The sequence below is a fragment of the Natrix helvetica genome (genome assembly GCF_964273705.1).
Source record: "Natrix helvetica genome assembly, chromosome: 1".
Taxonomy (NCBI): domain Eukaryota; kingdom Metazoa; phylum Chordata; class Lepidosauria; order Squamata; family Natricidae; genus Natrix; species Natrix helvetica.
Window position 1 is genome coordinate 291,853,963 of NC_138548.1, and position 20,659 is coordinate 291,874,621.

At 44.0% G+C, this 20,659-nt stretch overlaps 1 protein-coding gene across 7 annotated transcripts in view; it reads right to left on the reverse strand.

Annotated features, from left to right (window-relative positions):
• Positions 1 to 1,034: 1,034 nt before the first annotated feature.
• Positions 1,035 to 20,659, reverse strand: part of RNF44 (ring finger protein 44) — an 83,922-nt gene continuing 64,297 nt past the window's right edge. For 6 of the 7 annotated variants that reach the window (XM_081967895.1, XM_081967896.1, XM_081967897.1 and 3 more), the window contains 9 exons: positions 20,004 to 20,232; positions 16,721 to 16,888; positions 13,937 to 14,110; positions 12,100 to 12,264; positions 9,793 to 9,911; positions 9,477 to 9,564; positions 8,599 to 8,720; positions 8,407 to 8,506; positions 1,035 to 6,215 (listed from right to left, as the gene is read on the reverse strand). In XM_081967895.1, the coding sequence (XP_081824021.1) occupies positions 6,153 to 6,215; positions 8,407 to 8,506; positions 8,599 to 8,720; positions 9,477 to 9,564; positions 9,793 to 9,911; positions 12,100 to 12,264; positions 13,937 to 14,110; positions 16,721 to 16,888; positions 20,004 to 20,232 (1,228 nt within the window). In that variant the 3' untranslated portion in view covers positions 1,035 to 6,152. The remainder of the gene's footprint in view (positions 6,216 to 8,406; positions 8,507 to 8,598; positions 8,721 to 9,476; positions 9,565 to 9,792; positions 9,912 to 12,099; positions 12,265 to 13,936; positions 14,111 to 16,720; positions 16,889 to 20,003; positions 20,233 to 20,659) is intronic. The other variant, XM_081967900.1, reaches the window with a different exon arrangement.

Genomic DNA, 20,659 nt, shown 5'->3' on the forward strand with positions numbered 1-20,659 from the left:
TGGCTGGTGGAACTTCATTACTCTCGCACTGTATGCTAGTTTTTTAAAAAAAACTATAAGGAGATGTTGCTCATACTCTAGTTTTACTGATCCATCACTTAAAGACTGGATTTCAAATTAATTTTAAGAGGAGAATCATTTCACAGTATATCCCCCACCCCATCCCTGATCTTCACAGAGAAAATTTGTTATGGAGCCATTTGTGATTATATGGAATTCATTAGCTTAATCATCAATTTTAAGAACTTAGTCATCTCTGTGATTATTTTGTAATCCTCTAAATTAGTTACCATATTTTTCGCACTATATAAGATGTACTCCCCCACCTCCCGCAAAGTGAGTGGAAATGTCTGTGTCTTATGGAGCTAATATTGCGGCGGGGGGGGAGGGGGTTGTTTCCCCGCTGCCAGGGAACGCTGGAGCCTTTGTTGTCAAGCAGCTGATTGGTGGTTGATCACCTCCTGATCAGCTGTTCTAGGCAGCGGGAATTGCTGCCACCTATCGCTGCCTCTGTCAATTACCACCTCCAAATGTTGATCAGCAGCAGCAGTGAATGGCAGAGGCAAGGGTAATCGCCACCGTCTAGAACAGCTGATCGGTGGTATTCCAGGAGGCTGATCCAACCACCAATCAGCTGCTCGGCAGCGAAGGCTCTAGTGTTCCCTGGTGCCGGCGGCAGCAGCACAAGGACACTAGCCAGATGAATAGCGGATGGATCCTAGGAGGCAGATTCCTCCCCCTTTGTTTTCCTCCTCTAAAGCCAATGTGTGTCTTATAGTCTGGAGCATCTTATTGTGTGAAAAATACGGTATATGGATCCTAATTACTGCATTCACAATCACTATTAACAATCTTTCTCAACTATATCAGCTTCATGTTCAAATTATTGTACAGTTATTCATCCTTAGCTCTTTGGATAAGACGAAGATATTCCAACCAACTCAAGGTGCGTGTGTGCGTTTGTACAGCATGTGGGGCAAATATGCCCTTTTGCGAGCGTTGTCTTTGCCAAAAGAAGAGACCATTCTGCCCTCTTTGGTATACATCATACATTTATTAGTGAATATCCCTCTCAAAATCAGCCACAACATTAAAAAAAATAATGATTGCACTACTTGGTCAAGCAGAACTAGCAACTTTCATTTTAAAAAAAGTACAAATCTGTTAAAAATTTCAATCAGTATAATACACATATATAATACAACATACTAGTTATGTTAAATGCTACAAACCAATATGATTCCAATGGAATGGAATAAAACAAAACAAACACTTTAGAGATTTAAGATATTTTTCTTCTTCTCTATATATTAGCCTTTTTTTTTCCAAATACATACATGGGAAAAATGAGGTAACTGTAAATGTGCAAGTAACAGAGCAAAAAAAAATTATATATATATATATTTATAATATATATATAATATATATATATATAAACTTTCTAACACAGAACAAATGCCCTGGTGCCCTACAGGGAGGCCCCTCTCCTTGTAGGGTGAAGCTGAGCTATCCTTCTGGAGGGCACGGGACTGGTATAAAAGAACAGTAAACAGCCCACTATCCCACCACAGGAAATCATTGGTAAACAGTGGCATCTACAGCGCAATCAGCAATCACAAACATCCTAAATAAATGTTTTAGTAATATTTTTTTCTTTTTTTTTTCATGATAACTTTTAGCTGCTCCTTGGAATAAATTGGGCAGCACACGAGCTGTGAGCTTTTGAGTCACCGTCAGAAGAACCGTAAGGCTTTCCTTCCCTCCCCAGCCCCAAATAACCTTTCTGAAAAGATGGCGGGGGGAAGGAGAAGAGACACTGAAAAACAGATGGGCATCGGCACTGTTCTGATTGGCTATAAATATAGAAACACCTCCCGTGCTTGTTTGTTTTTCTTTAACTTTTTAATATATATATACAGTAAAGACCTTTGGTTATTTGTATCACATGGAATAAGGGGTTGGTTCCCTCTCTCTCCCTTCAGAAGCTGTGAAACAAGGGGAAAGGCTGTGGGGAAGAGGTGGGTCTGACACAAGGCACTGGCTTGACATGGCAGGAGAGAGGGAGCGTGATGCGTCGCGGGAGGACTGGGAAGGAGAAGCTGCTGGTGTCTGTGCAGTTGGAGAGGATGGCAAGCGGCCCGTTCCTTGGGGTTTGCCTGTGCCCGGGCCAAGACCTGGCTTAGATGTCCCACTGCAGCTAGTCTCCCCCTCTGAAGAGGAGGAGGGGAAAGAGGAAATTCTTTATTGGGGGTATCCAAGAGCGGGATGCATCTGTAACTTGCATCCCCCCCCCCAAACTTTAAGTGGAGCGAGCAGAGCAGGAGGAGAGAGAGACTTCTAAAAAGTAGCATTGATCTTCATTTTAACAAATGGAAACAACTGATTGTTATTCAAGAGAAAAAAACCTGGGACCTGCCCAGAGCTTCTAATCCACGATCTGCAAGCCAGCTGCTACTTTCAAATCAAGGGCTGCCAGTCCATCCGCCCTGCTTTGTTGTGTCTTTGCAGGAACTAAAGGTCTGAGGATCTTTACAGCAGCCCTTCATGTACGACCATAATTGGGACTAACTTCCGTTGCTAAGCAATGAGGTCACTGAGTCATACCCGCTTTTACGACCTTTTTTGCCACGGTCATTAAGTGAATCTGGCTTTCTCCATTGATTTTGCTTGTCGGAAGCCCGCTGGGAAGGTTGCCAGTGACCCCAGCAACACTGCAACCATCGTAAATACATGTTGATTGCTGAGCGTACAAATCATGCTTAATGACTGCTTGGGGTACCACAACAGTCACTGAGCATCAGGATTTGTTACAAAGCCCCATCTTTTTCAGTTTCGTCGTAATTTCAAGCGGTCATTAAACGAATGGTTGCAAATCACGGATGAACTCTATTATTAAGCACTACTACTGCCACTTATGACAAAAGAAGCCACAAAACTTAAAGTTTGCGCGCCTCCTTCTCATTTTCCTCCTCCTTGCACCCTGAGGATCACCTCTCCTCAGCTGGGTGAGGAATCTCAACTGCTGGGGGAGAAACTGGTCGCCTCACCAGACATGGCTATCGGGACGAGTGGCAAAAGGCCAACTGGCCACAGCCACATCCCAAAGTTTTTCTCCTACTTTTAGAGGTAAATATATTGCTGAGAGCTGGCATGTTCAGAAAACAATGACACCTACGTGGCACCAGAGCCACGCCCCCTCCAGCCACTATCCATCTTCTCAGGAAAAAGCGGACACAGAAGCTGCTCTTCTCATTACTAGCCTTTCTCTCTTCTTGGCTGATTGACCCCTCTCAGACTTGTGGGATATCACGCTGCCTGATCTATTTGTCATTGTTCCCTTGCATCCACATGGCCCTAAGTAGAGCCCTGCTTAGTTGTTCCCTACATTCATCAGGCCCTCTTACCAAGAACAATTGGATGTCAGCACACAAAGATGATGGCAGAAAGGCTCAGGGCCTTGGCTCCCTTGCAGTCCCTGTTCCTATCCGTTGCCCCCACTTTGAAGGGAAAGAGTCGAGATCTAACCATCCATCTGGGTCTACCACTTGGAGGAGTGTCACTGAGGGAGGGCAGAAGATGCCATCAAACTGAAAGATAGCACAAATACACTACTGCGGATAGGCAGAGATCGATTACGACACTGCCAAACTTACCCTGGAGCGTTACTAGTTGAACGCAGGACAAGATAAACCAGGCAAGGAAGGGAGGGAGGGAGGAAGAGGAGTGGTCAGCAGGTCCCTTTTCTCCTACTTCTGCAGCACCATGAAGGAGAAAGTGACCCTGCCAGAGTCCTCCTTCCAAGGCAGCTATTAACGCAGAAGAGATCTGCCCCTAAGCCTTGCAACTCTACTTCAAATTAAGTCCACTAAAACCGTCTGTGTAAGTATGTGCGTGCATCTTTAAGTTAGTGTGGACTCTGGCAAATGTCTGGACAAGGCCCTCTAATTTTCTTAGTAAGATTTCAGAAGTTGTTTGCCATTGCCTCCTTCTTTGGGCTGAGGAGCAGGACTGGCCCAAGATCACCTACCTGGCTTTGTATATAAAGCAGGAGCAGAACTCACAATCTCCCAGTTTCTAGCCAGATGCCTTAACCACTACACCAAACTGACTCTACTAAAACTATGCTGCCTCCTAACCTAACCTGGTTTCAAACCAATCTCTAATTTGGAGGGGAGGGAGGGGAGAGAAATGCCCTGAAAAGCGTTAACGGTCCTTGTGAGGCGGTTGCGGACATGTGCAGTACAGTGCATGGCAGTAATCAGCTGAGCACAAAGAACCCCCTCATTCCCACCCACCCCATCACCCCACAGCTGGCTAGAGAGATAGCCAATACCAAGTTCCAAGCTGGTCATAACATGCATGCATAATTTGTGAACATTTACATTAGATTTTTATCATCTTCTCTGATTCTTCCAGGCTTCAGACACAAACCAACTAAACGGCGAGGGCTTCTCTCTTATTCCATGGTATAATCATGCAAAACAGTTTTTAAATTTTATTACTTTTACGATAACAGGTTTCTGTAACAGGGTGGCAGGTTGGTTGCTTTCTTGCTTCAAATCAGCAGGTATTTTAGGTAGGAGTGTGTGTGTGTGTGTGTGTGTGTGTGTGTGTGTGTGCAGACGCAAGAAGGCACACAGCTTGAGTGTCATGGCCAAATCGGCCATAGTTCCTGACCGAGCGCACAAGCATCGGGCCGTACAGAAAAGCTCATTAGGATGAGCATCAGTAGGCCAAGGGTGAAGAAGGGGAGGAGGGACGTTGCTGAATGGAAGAGACTGAAAAAGATAGGATGAAAAAGCCTTCCTGGCCCTATGAAAGCCTATGCGCATCACTGCATACAGCCTGTGGAGGATGGAAAGGCTTTCTCCATAACAGCCAGTGCAAGGGTAAATAATAAGAAATAATAATTCCTGCCTGCTCTCTCTGCCCGGGATCCTATCATCGAGTCCTCTGGAGCTGCCCAACAACTCTCAGGGCTTACAGCCAGGAGTCAGGACAGAGAACTGAGGGAGGGGAGCTGAAGGCTTTTGCCTCAGTCTGCTGAGCATCTCTCCCTCCCCTACACCAGGGGAGAAAGAGCAGGTGCAGGCAGACTGCTGGGGACACTCAAAAACTGGATGGAGGTGCTTTCTGGAGATGGGTGCCGAGAAGGAATAGCAACCCAAACGTATTACTAGGGCAGTTATCTGGGGGTCTGAGTGTGCAAAGGGAAAATAAAAGGAAGACACATCAATTATTACATGATTCTGTATCTCAAAACACAAGCCACAAGCCTTCATTTCATTAAGTATGTAATAAACAGAGCCGGCTGTTTTATTGTAGGGATTTTCACTTGCATACTCCTCCTCTTTCGAGCTTTCTGGGGGGGAAATGGGTCTTTTCCCCCAAAACTGCCTTGCAGCAGAATATTGCTGGACTTAAGTTTAGGCCCATTTTTTTTTCTTTACCTCACTGTGCAACTTGTGAGAACAACCCTGAACTCCACCCAACATTGCAGGCATGCAAGGGGAGGGAGAGTCTGAGATGCTGGTGGGACTATTCTGTGCATGTGTAGGGAAAAACACAGGGTGGTCCTGGGCCAGTGGGCCATGATTCGCGTGGAGACAGCCACAGATGTTTTTTTGGCAAGGCCTCAAGTGGCTTACATCAGTGTTGCAACCAACATACTCCCCCGCTACTATCTTGCAACACTGTACTCTAGGCAAGCAGGTGGTGGGGTTGAAGCAGGCACTTCTTCCCCTCTCCCTTGGAGCTGTTCTGCTTTCAAGGCCCCCAAATCTGGCTCTGCCAGAAAGGAATGAATTCGGATAAAAATCTAGGTCAGACAGCCACGAAACCAAATAGGGAAGGAAAACCCCAAACCAAGAAGGAATGCAAACACCTGGAAAACAATGGTGCAAGGATGGCGAGTCTTTGGAGTGCAGAGCACGTGGGGATGCCTCCCCCTACAAAGCATGACACCGCAGAGCTGGCTCAACCACCAGGCCCGGTCCATGCCATGGGGTGAGGGGGAGGGGGTGTCATACATTGCTTATATTCTCACCGCATCCCAGGAGAGGCCCCAGAGGCTAAGCATACAGGCTGGCCCGTGCCTCTGGTCCAAGGTCCGTATCCTGGAGTAAATTTGTGCAGCAGTGCATTGACGAACCTCATTCGGCCTCCCGATGTACTTCTGAAGCATCTGCTCGGCAGATGGGGCATGTGCGGTTTGCCTGCAACGATCAACGAAAGCATGACTTTGGATATGGCCTTTGGGGCAACCTCACCCACTGGAAAATTTCCACCAATTCCACTAAAAGGAGTTCTCTGCTTTGAGGGTTGCCTGTTTCAGAAGGACTCCATTGAAAGGTGGTCTCATCCCTTCCTGAAGGGAAAGTCACAAAGCCCAAGCAATTCATTAAGCAACCCAAGAGCGTTTATCAAAATAGTCTTATCCTCTGCAATGAGTGAATTGGATGAATTCAATTCGATTCATTCATAGAACTGGTACTGATGCTCAAAAGGATTGTGTATTGTATGTATAGACAGTCATTGACCTTACTGCTGTTGCTAAGCAAAGTGGTTGAGAAACATCATATGACTGCGCCACTTAGCAATGGCAGTTCCGATATTTCTAGTTGCGGTCATGAGTTGAGGACTGTACTGTTATTAGGTGGGGACTTCATGCTTCTCCTACTCTATACAGACTTCCAGTGCTGACCTGCTGTGTCTTCCCTGGCTGTGCCTGGCAAATTCCCTTTGGCAGATGATGCTCTGTTGCCACACCATACTTGCCTCCCCTTCAACTCTCCCACCCGCCTATATCCCTCCCATCTCTGCCCTTCTGGTCATCCTGCAGAAGCGCAAGGCCTCACCGGGTGTCAGAAGGATGCATTGCCATTAGTTAGGTGCACCTCGGCAGCAGCAGGAGGGAGGTGAAAGCAAAGTTCAGTTGCAGAGGTAGGTCGCAATGGTAGCGTGCAAGTCAGACGAAGGGCAGAGATGGAATGGAGGATAGGCAGGTGGAGCGAATGTTGTGGTCATAAATATGAGTAGGTTGCCACACACCCAAATTTTGATCATATGATCATGGGGTCCACTGCAACAGCGGTAACCAGTTAGGAACTTTCCAATTTAAGTTGTTAAATTATTGCATTTGGAGAAATCTGTATACATTTTTTAGTCACTCTATGAAAGGGAATCACGGAGGAGAAAAATGAGAATGAGAGCAAGAAAGGTGAAAGGACTTGGAGTTTTTATTAGTGAAGGAAAAATGACAATGAAGGGTGAACTCTACAGATACTTAGCATATTCACATATGCTGTGAAAACAGCTGAAGAATATTTCTCCTTTTCACATAATCCTAGAAGTCATGGTCATGTAATGTAGCTAGCAGCACAATTAGGTTCCATCAGGAGAAAACAGTCGTTGTCGAATAATGTGCAATGGCGCTGTGCAAAGCCTCAAAAAGAGGTGTGCTTTGCAACACATTGGAATGAGAATGAATCACCTGCCCTGGAAGAGTTAAAGGCTCCCCTAACTGCTTTAAAAGCCATCCCCCCCAGCTGTCTCTTCTGTGCTCAGATACCAAATTAGCATTATTGTACAGTTCTTCTGTTGACTGCGTTGATATGCCTGTGTGCTTTTATTGGCAACAATATCAATGAGATTACCGTCTTCATTCTGGACAGTTTTTCATATTGCCCACCTAAGTAGTAGTCTGCCCAATCAAGCTTTGCTCCCACCCACCCATCTTTGGAGACCAGTAAAGATTAGCTGAGACTGCTAATATACAATGTCTTATGCATTTTATACAATCAGTTGCTTTGATAATATTCACATGCTAGAAAGTGGAAGTAGCTGGATTAATGGAACCACTACCCCAGGGGTCGGCAACCTTAAAACACTCAAAGAACCACAAAGGTCCTAACAGAAAGCCCCCTGTTCAATTCTGGAGCCAACCGGAAGTCCAGTTTCCCCACCATAGTCTCTCCTCCTAGAGTGGCATTCTTTTTCCTCTACCTGTACTAACCGAAAGCCCTATCAATTGTGGAGCTGACCGGAAAACCGATCCCTTGCAATAGGATCTTTTCCTGGCGCACCCTGCTTCCCCCTCTCCTCCAAAACAAACAAACAAACACCTGGAAGCTCCTCTCAAAATTGTGGTGCCAGCTGGTGACAGCGAGCTGCAACAGGAGGATGAAAGAGCCACATGCAGCTCCAGAGCCACAGATTGCTGTCCCCTGTACTACCTTATGACTGCCAGAAAAACGACAGGGATGTATCTATGTTGTGAAACCAGGGAAGCCTTTGCCTTTACAGTCACTTTAGAAATTAACTGGACCCACTAAAGAAGACAGATAGTACCCAAATAACTTTTCTTGGAGACTGATTAGAGAACTCAGTCAAACCAGTGAATTTTACCTTTAACCATTTGTCGATGCACTTCGCATGGAACTCGTGGTTGCAGGGCAGAACTCGCAGCAGCTGCCTGATTTCAAAGTCACTGAAGCACACCACACACCTGGGAAAGGTGAAAAATCAAACCAGTAAGGGAGCAGGAGAGCATGGCATACAGAGATACTTCACAGTAAAGCAGTTTCTTGGAGAACTTACAAGGTTTGCTCGGACTGATGGCTCTCTGGGTTAAAGCGGTAGGATGGAAGGTGCTCAATATCTGCTTTGGTGAGTCCCCGTGGCTTGGCCTCCCCTAATCTTTCAGCTAAATTCAGTAATGCCTGATAGAAAACAAAATGACAGAAAGGAATACAAAGCAAGTGATTCCATTGCTGAGAATACCCGCCCTTAATCCTTTATAAACTTCAAGAAAAGGCAGAGAGACGAATCTTTTGCCGTAAAAACTTTGAAGAAATAAGAGACAGTGAATTATCTTTAACACTTAGAAAGCATTAATGTTCCCTGACAACTCATTTTTCTTCTGATTATCCATCCACTTTAATTAGCTTTATACTTTACATCTTTGTCTGGCCTTCCTTGCCCACTTTTTAAAAATGTCACCCTTGGTCCTCAATGCCATAAAAACATTAAATGAGCCTTCCATCAGATTTGTATTCCTCTGCCATAGGAAATAGCCCCACAAAGAACTGCTGCACAATTGCATTTTCCAACTACTGCCACTCCTTAAGTATAATTTCAGCTGTCTTCTCTCAATTGTGGACTCTAGGGCAGAGCTGGCAGACATGAAATTTCTTGGATCTACTAGTACAACTCAAGATCTACCAGCCAGAACTTGTTCCACACATACTCTCGCCACCAGCAGCAAGTAGTGAAAGTCACAATGAAAGAAATCTAAGTACCAGAACAGATAGGAGCTCATAATTCTTTCCCTCCTGGTGGAAAAGCATTTCGTCCTCCCAAGTCTTTCAGGAGTTAATATCCTTGCCTGTCTGTTGTAACCCCCCTTTCCACATCCAATTTTTTCTGCCCAAGAGCCCTTCTCCATCCTAACAATCAACACAAAGAAGCAAACCTACCTCATAGTTTTCCATCTCTACATCATCCACGTCCAAGTCCAAACTTATTGTGGGTCCCACAGCTGTTGGCGACACAGGAAGCATTGAACTGCAATTTTAAAGAAATAGATAGCAGTGAACAGATGGGAAGTAACACGTGCACCCATGGCACACCAAAAGGGATGTTTTGATGGAGGATACTGCTGGGGAAAGATGGTGGCCCATACTCCTGGAGAGGCTATTAGGGAAAGCAGAGCTTTTAATTCTGCATGCTTTATTCCAATGAAGTGAGAATATTCGACTCAGGGTTCTCCTCACTGTTACTGCAAATACTCACAGAAAATATGGCAGGAAGCTTGGGTAATATGGCGGTGGAGGAGGTGGCGGAGGAGGCAGTGGTTGCTGTAATCTGTATCGCTGGGAATTCAGCCGCCGGGGCATCATATGTGGATATGGCTGTGGGAATATCACAAGCTTTGTCAATGCTGTCTAATCTGTAAGCTCTGCATACATTCCATGCCATGTAAAAAAAAGAAGAAATAACATATTCTAGCCAAGCAAAAGTTTGCACAAAGAAAAGCTGGGTCCTTTAGCATAATCTGTTATGCAAATCAAAAAAGAACATATTCTGCTTTTTTCTTTACTATGTTGCATCATTTATTCCTGTTGTCCTAGTAACAGAGAACAGAAAGAAGTTATGGAAAGCACCAGAAACCACATTCTCTGTCACTGTAATCTTAGTTGGCTACCTCTCTCACATCTGAAACCATGCAGTATTACAAATCTATGCAATCTTAGGAAACGGCAAGCTACGAGGAGAGGGGCAAAAGATGACATGTGACCAGTCCTCAAAGTTCTGGTCACCACAGTATTCCCACAGCACAGACTCACTATTTGTGACCTTTCCTGAGGGCCTGTTCTCACAGGAAGGGTCAAAATCACAAGTAACTCGGGAAATCCCAGCCACCTTCCTACGTTTGCACCCTGCGTCCCCTGGCCTTCCTGCACTAGCACCCAGATGCACCATCCATCCTCCAGCCTTCCTGTGTTCACACATGGGTCTCCAGACACCTCACTTCTCCCTGTGTAACATACTCACAATCCTTATTCGCAACTCCCAGATTTCCACCTAATGACCCACAAGTCTCGGGGTTATGATGGCAACCACAACTGCCATTATAGCTGGGACTTGCCACGCGATGCAATCATGTAACATTGCGCTGCATGACTGCAAGGATGGCAGTTCTGAATGTAGCCCATGGACCACCTGTAAAAAAGGACACTGGCCCATCATTTGGGATGCCCTTCCTACACCCTCTGGAAGGGAACGAGTGTCTTTTCTTTCATTATCCTTTTGTTTTTCCATTTTTGTCTTGTAGTGTAACAGGGTAGGGACATAAGACAGACTGAAGACAACATAGACACTTGGTTAACGTAGGAACAAATGGGCTTTTATTGAGTAGGTAGTCCTCAACTAACGACCACAATTGAGCCCCAAATTTCCACCATGGAGACAATTGAGTTTTGTGACCCATTTTTGTGAGTTTCTTGCCACAGCTGTTAAGTGAAACATCGCAGTTGGCAAGTTAAGTAACCCATGAATCTGACTCTCCCATTGACTTTGCTTGTCTGAATGTCGCAAAAGGAGATCACATGACCTTGGGACGTAGCAACGGTCATAAATATGAACCAGCTGCCAAGCATCTGAATTTGGATCACATGATCATGGGGATGTTGCAACTCTGAATAGCGGCCGTAAGTCACATTTTTCAGCTGTGGTAACTTTGAACAGTCACTAAACGGACACTAAGTCGAGGACTACCTGTGCCTAAAGTTTTCAATGGCTTCACCTATTTCTATAAACTCTCATCTCCATTGTATCAACTGCCTTTTCTAGCCCTAACACTATTCCTAACCATGTCTCCCTGACAAGGGGAAGTACCGTATTTTTTGGAGTATAAGATGCACCAAGGTTTTGAAAAGGCAAATTTAAAAAAAAAAGTTTTTGCACTCTGCAAGCCTCCTAAAAACAGCCCATTTTTCATGAAAACGGGCCCATTTTTTTTTCAAAAAAAGGGCACGAATAGCCTTTAGGCGGCTTGTAGAGTGCTACTGGGGGCTGGGAAAAATTGAGCAAAAAATGACCCGTTTTTCACTCATTTCTGCCCTCCCCAACCCCCAGGACCACTCTGAAAGCCTCCTAAAGGCTATGCACGGCCATTTTGGTGAAGGGGGGTGGGGTTTCAGGAGGCAAAAAATGCTGTATTCAGTGTATAAGACACACCCAGCCTCTTTTTTGAGGGGAAAAAGGTGCATCTTATCCGAAAAATACGGTACTATTAGGTCTAAACCTGAGCCTCCCTTAGACCTGCCTATCCATCTGCATCTTCTAAACCCCTCTCTAAATTTCCTTACTCTTCTGGAATATAAGTTGGCAGGAGGTACCTAGTTTCTATCCTCCAACAGATCCATCACCGAATCATCACACTGCTACCACCCCACCCCACCCCACCCCACCCCTCCAGGGTATTATGGCTCTTGGTGGCCGAACAAAAGGGTGTTTTTTTAAAAAAGACACCCTCTTCTATCTGGTTCAGAGGCCACAGAGAACAGCTTTTTTTTTTTTTTTTAACATGGCACTTACCACTCCAAACGGCAGTTCTTGGTGAAGTGGGTCGTGTGTGTGTGGAAGATACAATGGTACAGAGGGAGACAAGGTAGGAGTATGATGGGAAGGAGAATACGAGAAGCCCCCCATTGAGTGCTGTTCACCCCGAAGCTCTACCTCGTTTTCTATCCTCTGAAGTGGCTGTGGGAAAAGGATATACACATTCTGCATTGGCAATTGCTCCCCAATATGTCTGAAGAGTGAGAACTGGAACCCAAAGATGGCTAACTCTTGTGTGCCATCAATAAGATAATTTACCATGTACTGTACCACCACAAGATTAATTTGTTGAACTAATATCTAGAATGAGGGGAGAAGCCATTTAAGCCACAGAGTCCAACTCTTTACTCGGGAAGCTTTTCCTAACATTCAACTGGAACGGATTTTTCTTGTAATGCAAATCTATTATTCCATGTGGTGTATGCTCTGAAATGAGAGGCAACAGGTCTTGACCACTCCTCCCCCGGTTCCTCTTCCTCCCCCTTGCTCAACTAAGTTTTATCCAGTGGTCAAAAGGAAAGAGCCAAAAACAGCTGATTTTTTGTGTGTGCCCTCCTCCATTATCTGTAGAAAAAAAGCGATCAACAAAGTAAGTCATGTTTCCTGGGAGGACCAACCCACATCTCCTCTGTTCTTTAGGAATTAGCCACTGTATTCCACAGGACTTGCTTTCTTCTCTGAAGGCTCACAGCTTCTTTCTGCACTAAGATCTGAAAGCCGCTTCTGAGTTGCTGGATGAAAAACATATTCTAAATCTGCTTTTTACTCTTGGCTGACTCGTTTGATTATCATCTTCCTTAGGGAAGAAGGCTTATTCTGTGAGCTACTAGTGTCTTTTTCATCTTTCTCATTAACCAAACTATGGCTACTCACTGCCCTGACATTTTCTTCAAACCTTGCTCCAAGTTTGTTTGTTTGTTTCTTTCTTTCTCTTTTCTCTCTCTCCCTCCCTCCTTCTAGATTTATATGGCCACCCAATTCACCAGATGGATTCTGGGCAATTTAAAATTCAAAAGAATTAATTATTAGAATGTAATATGAAAAAAATACACTGGAACATAAAATAACAGGAGACAGTATCATTAATAACAGTAACAACAAAAGAAAGAAGCTAAGCAGCTAAGGAGCACCTATCTTATTCAATGGTCTGACATTATGCATAGGCTGAGCCTATGTCTGGTCCAACATTTAGGAGAAGAACCAGGCTTTTAGGATCTTGTGAGAATACATAAAGGCCGAGACCATCTAAGCCTCAGGGGAAATTATGTTCCAGAAGTGTAAAAAATAAACACACATCCCTGGACCCCCAGTAGCGACACTATTTTGTGGAAGGGAACCAAAACATTTCCACTTTGCTGTATCTCACAGGATAAGCAGAGACAATCAGAGCCAGGCAGTTCCCCAAGTAACCCTGCTTTGTGCCACAAAGAGCTTTATAGATAACAACACTTTGAATTGCATCAAGAAGCTTTTAGGGAGTCAGTGTAACTTGCAAAGCATGGGGTGATGTGGGCACACTGAGGTGTTTCCCTAATTATTTGTGCTTCTGAACCAATTTCGACATTTGGTTTTCAAGAGGAGCTCCTGGTCAAGGACTTTGCAGTCCTTTAGACAGGAAATGACTATGGCATGAGTGACCAAGTGCAAGCTTCTTCTGAGCTACAAGGTTAGGGTTAGACAAATTCCAAGATTTTAGGAAATCAGTAGATGGTACGCTACACGTTTTTGCACAATAGTAGATGCAGGTGTTGGGAAATAAGAGCACTGACACTTCTTCCTTCTGAGCCAATTTATGCCATCTCAAGAAACTTACCATGCGAGGATGCTGTGGCTGGAGTGGGACAAACTGGCCGAGGGCTGTCATATGAGGAGGCTGGTGTGGTGGCACAGGTGGCGAAGGGTGCAGGATATAATGATCACTGGAAATGAGTGGTGGGAATGTTTGATAAGAGACATGGAGTTGCTGCATGGCACAGGCCTGGATCAGCTGTAAGACGAAAACAGAAAGACGGTGTCCTCAAAAGAAAGCTACCTTCAGTGCATTTAAGATCAACATGTCTACTTGAAAAATAATTGACATCAGCCTAAAAAGGGAACAAAAAGGGAAGAATCCATTTGGCAGCCAAATGCCATCTCCAAAGACTAGCAAGGACCTAAAGGCCTTTAAATGGAAACCAAGTTATTTATTCTCTCCAATAGAAGAGAATATGCATAACTCAGAGTTGAACTCTGGAGTCCTTGATACTCTCGGAGTTTGGTTGCTTGCTTGCAGATGTTTCACTACACAACTAGGTAACTTCATCAATGCGAGCATAGTATTTCCTCCTTGTTCATATATAGTAGCTTGCCGTGCCAGCTTGAGGAGGGTGCCGTTTTCTTTTTGGTAGTTTCTTGCTTATTTCTCTGACATTAGTCCCTGCTTACCTGGGTGCTGGAAATGTATGTCCTGGTCTTTTGGGTTCCTTCTTAGCTTTTTTACAGGTAGTCCCTGACTTACAACCAACCTTTTAACAACAGTGTGGAATCATAATACCCTTGATGGTTGACAGTTGCAAAATGTTGCACCAACCAACCCAACCCCGACATACCGTCACATGATCACAATCCGGCTGCTTGGCAACCTGTTTACACTTACAATTGCCAAGCACCCCACAATCATATGATCATCATTTGCAATCATCTCTGCTGGCTTCCCCAGAATGTAAATGGGGAAGCCAGCGGGGACGATTGAAAGCTACTGCTGCTTCTTGCCCACAATGACTCCCTCTCAGGGGAGCTGGCTGAAAGAGCTGCCTGCCAAAGGACTTAAACTGTATGCTACAAATGCCTCTTGCTTTTTTTTCTTTTGGGTTTACTTAATATTTTGGTTTCTTAAGATGTCTCAGAGGGCTTTATTTGGTTTCTTCAGTTAGTTTAACTGGATCTCACAGGATATGTGTAGAAAATTGAGAACAGACATCCTCAAAATATAGCTCTATCCATTAAGGTCATGACCAACACCTCAATTTGCAACCAGCAGCTCACAAACTAATGATGAAATAACAGTATATCATGGTGGTACCAAGGCATGCCTGTAACTACCTGCAGTGCCAAATTCTGGACTCACTGCAACTTCTATGAGTGCTCGTCAAGAGTCCCATGTAAAGTATTTTGCAATTATCCAATGGGAAGTGACTCAGACCCAACTGACTGAGCAGAAGTTCACATTCCAGGAACAGGTACAATTGGTGTACAAAATGAATTTGAGCCAAACCTCTCCTGGCAATGGCTATCACACCAGCTACTTTTTCACAATGTTCCTCCCAAAAGGTCAAAATTGGAAACTCAACATGAATTATTCAGTATTACTGGGGTAGACTAATAGTTCCTGAGTACCTGTGGTGGGAGAATCACTGCTTCCTTAAATACAAACAAGTCTACCCCTTCATTCAAAGATGAATTAATCACCATCTCTTGGATAACCATAACCAAACAAAAGGACATGGATATAACATCAAGGTGACTGAGTCCAAGAAATATGTATAATTCTTCAGGATCACCAGGCTCAAAGCTTTCCCAGGTAGCCCATGAACATGCCTCAGTCAAATTCACAGGACCCTAGCTTGGCAACTTAATTTGTCAGATGCCTTCATTACTCTTCCTAGTGGCCCTGCCTCCTAGCATGGTCTGGATCATGATGAACATGATGAATGACCTCCCCCGTGACATCAGAACAACCGCTGATCTCTGCTCCTTCCGTAAGATGCTCAAGACCCACCTGTTTAGTTTAGCGGGCCTGGCCTAATCCCAATCTAGTCCCTCAATTCTGTACTTTTAAATTTTGGGGGTTGTTTTAAGCTGATTTTTAACTTTTATTACCCTGTACAGCCTTATTGTTTAATTGGTTTTTTAAGTGTATCTATTTTATATTAGGTTTTAATGTGGTGTCTGTACACCGCCCCGAGTCCCTTCAGGGAGAGGGGGCGGTCTATAAATTTAATAAAATAAATAAATAAAATAAACAGGGCCGGGAACTAGTTACCTCTAGATCTACTAACGGCAGAAAAATAATTATAAATTTCACTGCTCCCATTGTCACAAGGTAATCCGCTCATAAAATCTCTTATCCATGTTCTGTCAGATACACCCTGTTTTAATTTTTTCAGTAGTGCTCTGGGTACTTGTTCTGTCATTCCATCTCCTGCAACTCTTTTGAAAAACCAGAGGGCAGCACAGGATTAACAAGCAGTGAGGGGATGTATAGATGCAATCCAATCTATGGTCATCATTGCATTCTTATTCCAAGCAATGATCAAGACTGCCTGTGCATCCTAGAGCCTCAGGAAAAAACTCCAAACTCCCTCCGCCGCAGGAAACAGCCATAAAACCTCCGAAGCAACCAGATTGTGATCAGACTATGGCAGGGATCTGATTTGACTAGTATCCCAAGATGAATCAAGGATGTGACGTCTTCTGTAAGCCAGGCCCTTAATTATTTGGGTCAAGTCCATAGCTGTCATGAACCCCCACCACATGTACAAACAAGTATTGGTAATTCATGCCAGGTCATCCTCTCATCCATAATTAATTCCTGCTCTTTTTAAGCCAAAGGACTCACAGGGGGTGGGAGGCAGCAGAGTGGATAGTGCTGTCCACTGAACATCACTGAGCATGCTGGGAGCTGCTGCGCACTGCAGCCAGGTATGTGCTGGCCAGTATGAATGGGGAAGCCTTGTGTTGTTACTGTGGTCACCGTGTAGGAGAGAGGGACAGCTCCCTGATGCACCTGGAAGGGAAGGGGAGATAAAGCATAATCAAATCACATCCAAAGTATTATATATTTTCCCACTAATCTTTTTAATATGTGATAGTGTAGATTTGACACTAAGCAATAATAAAAAAAAGGAAGTGCTGGTCGGATGCAAACCATAAAAGGAAGTGATTTCAAACCAGCACAAACACCAAAGAATAAAGATGGAGCATTAGGGATAACAAATCAAAGGCATATAAACCTGATGATGCAAGTTTGAGATGACCACAACATAGAATCATAAACAATTCAAGCTGAGTGTTCATGACCCAAAAGTTGAAATAGTACTGGGAAAATTTCTCCTGAAAAATACTCTCTTCCCAGATTCTCATTCATACATTGCTGAGTCTAAACCACCACCCCAACTTTGTTTAGTAATCAATTAGCCCAGTTTTTTCTCTATTTGTGAATTGTCTAGCCTGCATGTTCACTATTCCTTAACAAGCTAAAGTGTCCTAGTAACAATCCATCTGCAGGATGCTTTGTTGCCTTTCCTGCAAGCAGTACTTTTTAATCTTTATTTCATATACATTGCTTAGATCAGGGGTGTCCAAACTTGGGAACTTTAAGACTTGTGGACTTCAACTCCCAGAATTCCCCAGCCAGCCATGGCTGGCTGGGGAATTCTGGGAGTTGAAGTCCACAAGTCTTAAAGTTCCCAAGTTTGGACACCCCTGGCTTAGATAGTTGCTTATTCAGTTTCCTTTGATGTATAGTCAATGCCCATGAAAGCTTTATATTCCACTTTATTTCATTAGTTTATATATCACACTAGGCTCAAAAGCAAACGCCAGCACAAACTGGAATCATTCTTTTTTTTTTCGTTGAAAACATTTCCCCCATGTTATTCCATCAGTCTAACACAGTGGTTCCCAACGTGTTATATAAAAAAAAAAAGATCTTTAATGGGAGCAATTTGAGCCTTGTTTAAACCAAATTAATGGCCTTTTAGGCTTCCTCCGCATGAGTAGAGTTCACTTTTTGAGTAAAGTAAGAATTATATGTCACCAGGGGGGCAGGGAAGGATTTTAGATATACTTAGATGGGGCATGGCCAAAAAAGGTTTGAGAACCACTGTTTTTATGAAGGAGCACTAACTGCATAGTCTAAAAAGTGTTAAATCTTTTCCTGTGCATTGTTGGAAGATGAATTCTTGTCAAGCATACTACTGGCCTAGAGGTTCAGGCTGCTAAATAATTTGATGTTGTTGGGAGTTTAATGTTGCTAAACCAACACATACAACGTACAAATTACATTCATAATCCAGTGTACAACATCTGTATGCTGCCAACTTGCTGAAAGATGATGCCAGCCAGCAAAGAGACTAAATCTGTATCAGTCAACATATTTCTGGTAGCAAGGCCAGAAACATATTTGTGCGAGAGAAATTTAGGATTTAGTATTTGGAGCAGAGATGAGAAGCACAAGGTTCTTCAGATGTGGTTGCTGGATTACAGCTGCCATAATTATTGGCTGCCATGGAAGTGTCTGATCACAGTCCGGCAATATCTGCAAACCAATGGATTCTTAAGAGACCTATCCTCTGCAAGGACTGTTTGATGCTGCCTCACCAAGTGGAGGACAAACAAGATTAACAGGGCAGAAGCCTAACTGGAAAGTCAAAAGTCAAATGCTTGGACCTGCTGGAAGTTTCACAATTTCAGGAGCAGCAGTGTACATGTTGCCATAGTAACAACATTCCCGCAATTATAGCAGTAACATAACTGCAGATTCACTGTTGGAACGAATAGAGATTTTAAAGGGCCTGGATCAGAAGTTGGTTTCTACCGGTTCGGAACGGTTTGGCAGAGTAGGTAGTAACTCGGCCTGCCATGCCCCCGAACCAGTTTTATGGCGGGCGACATAGGTGCCGCCATCTTGTTTTTTGCTTCTGTGCATGCACAGCTTTTTTTTTTAGTACTGTGCATGCGCAAACGCAGAGAGCAAACCGGCAGTAGCAGCAGCCGGGCCCACCCCTGGCCTGGATGGCTTTTCCCATAATGTCTAAGGCAGTGTTTCCCAACTTTGGCAACTTGAAGATGTCCGGACTTCAACTCCCAGAATTCCCCAGCCAGCATCCGCTGGCTGGGGAATTCTGGGAGTTGAAGTCCGGACATCTTCAAGTTGCCAGGGTTGGGAAACACTGGTCTAAGGTACTGATTGCACATTACACTGGTTACGATTTCACTACCTCCACTCTGGTCAGCTTTTTTTCCCCCCCCGATGCATACTTTTAAAAAGTATGCGCAATGCCTTCATGCTGAAATCAATTTCAGGCATCACATTTTAAATCCCTACAATATTACATGGAACAATATAATAAAAATGAGAGGAACAAAACTATTTAATCACCCTTACATATATTGTTTTAAGATACCATCATATGATACCTGGCAAACATCCAAAGAATTATAAAATGTTTGTATATTCCTCTTTGTGCGAAGGAAAATTCAATCTCAAAAGCAGGATAAGTTTGACTTCACAATGGTCCTAATGGCCGACACAGAAACTTTCATTGCTTTTTGCATTCCATCACTAGCAGCAAAAAGGGGAAATTCTGTGAATGAAATGAGGAAAATGTACCTCAGGGTTTCAAGCAGAAGTGCTTCCCAACCAAAAGATGTGAATCTTTCAGTTGAAGATATTAAAGAATCAGCTTAGATTGTTACCCGTACAAAAGCATGCTCTTTCCTATGAAGTTATAATTTCGCTCATCATCACCTGCAAGTAAAACAGCCAGGCAACTACACAGCATGTGCTGCACTTAGGAGCAGTTTTATATTCCCCCACATGGTCTTGCATTGCCATTCTTTCAGTCAACAACTGGATCCAATAACTGCTATATCTCAAACAGTTTTAAAGGATGGTTCACACTATCAGTTATATAGTGTTTCACAGGCAAAAGCTTTCAAAGAATGCTCTGTCTTGGCTACGGTACATCCAATAACACAATTTACCCTTTTCAGTACATAAGAAGCGGTAACTTCTTATGGTTTTACTATCTTTGGCCAATAGACTCTTCCAAATGTAGGCGGGACAATATCCCAGCCATAGGTTTTCAAAAGTATTTATGACACAACATCCACCTTACCTGGTCATGGAGATCCACCATGAATGGATGCTGGTGGGATGTGTGTGCCGCTGGGTGAAGCATTCGTGGTGGCGTGGTGGCCAGAACATACGCTGGGTGCTCATCTACAGAGACTTGTGGCTGTGGCTGCTGCTGCTGGAAAAAAGCCGGGTGCAAGTAGTTCTCATCCTGGGCTAGGAGAGTTTGTAGAGGTCGCTCACGTCGGCCCCAGTGGTGCCGGAAAGGAGGGCTGTGTTGCCAGTTGCGGGGAGAGAAATATAGAGGGGTGACCGTAGGGGCTGGCCACTTATATGTGCTGACCTCTTAGCTACACCAATTTTTAATGTCAAGGATAGGTCAACATAGTAATATTATATGGGGTGGAGCCAGGTTTAGATGCTCATGCAGCAAATTAGGCCGTAAATGCAATTAGTGCATTCAAATACACTGAATTCTGTAGCATAACTGCCAGGATTCTATGTGTCATTCCTTCACTCTGCAGAGAAAAAAATGCCAGGAGAAGAAATGCACAAAGCTCTGCAACCTCACTCGGTTTCACGGATAACGTTCTGGGCATGACAAGAGTCCAAGCAACTGGGCAAAACCATCTCATTATCTAGAAGTAGATATAGTCATAAAACACAAGCTTATGATGAATGGTTCATCCATGGAGCAAA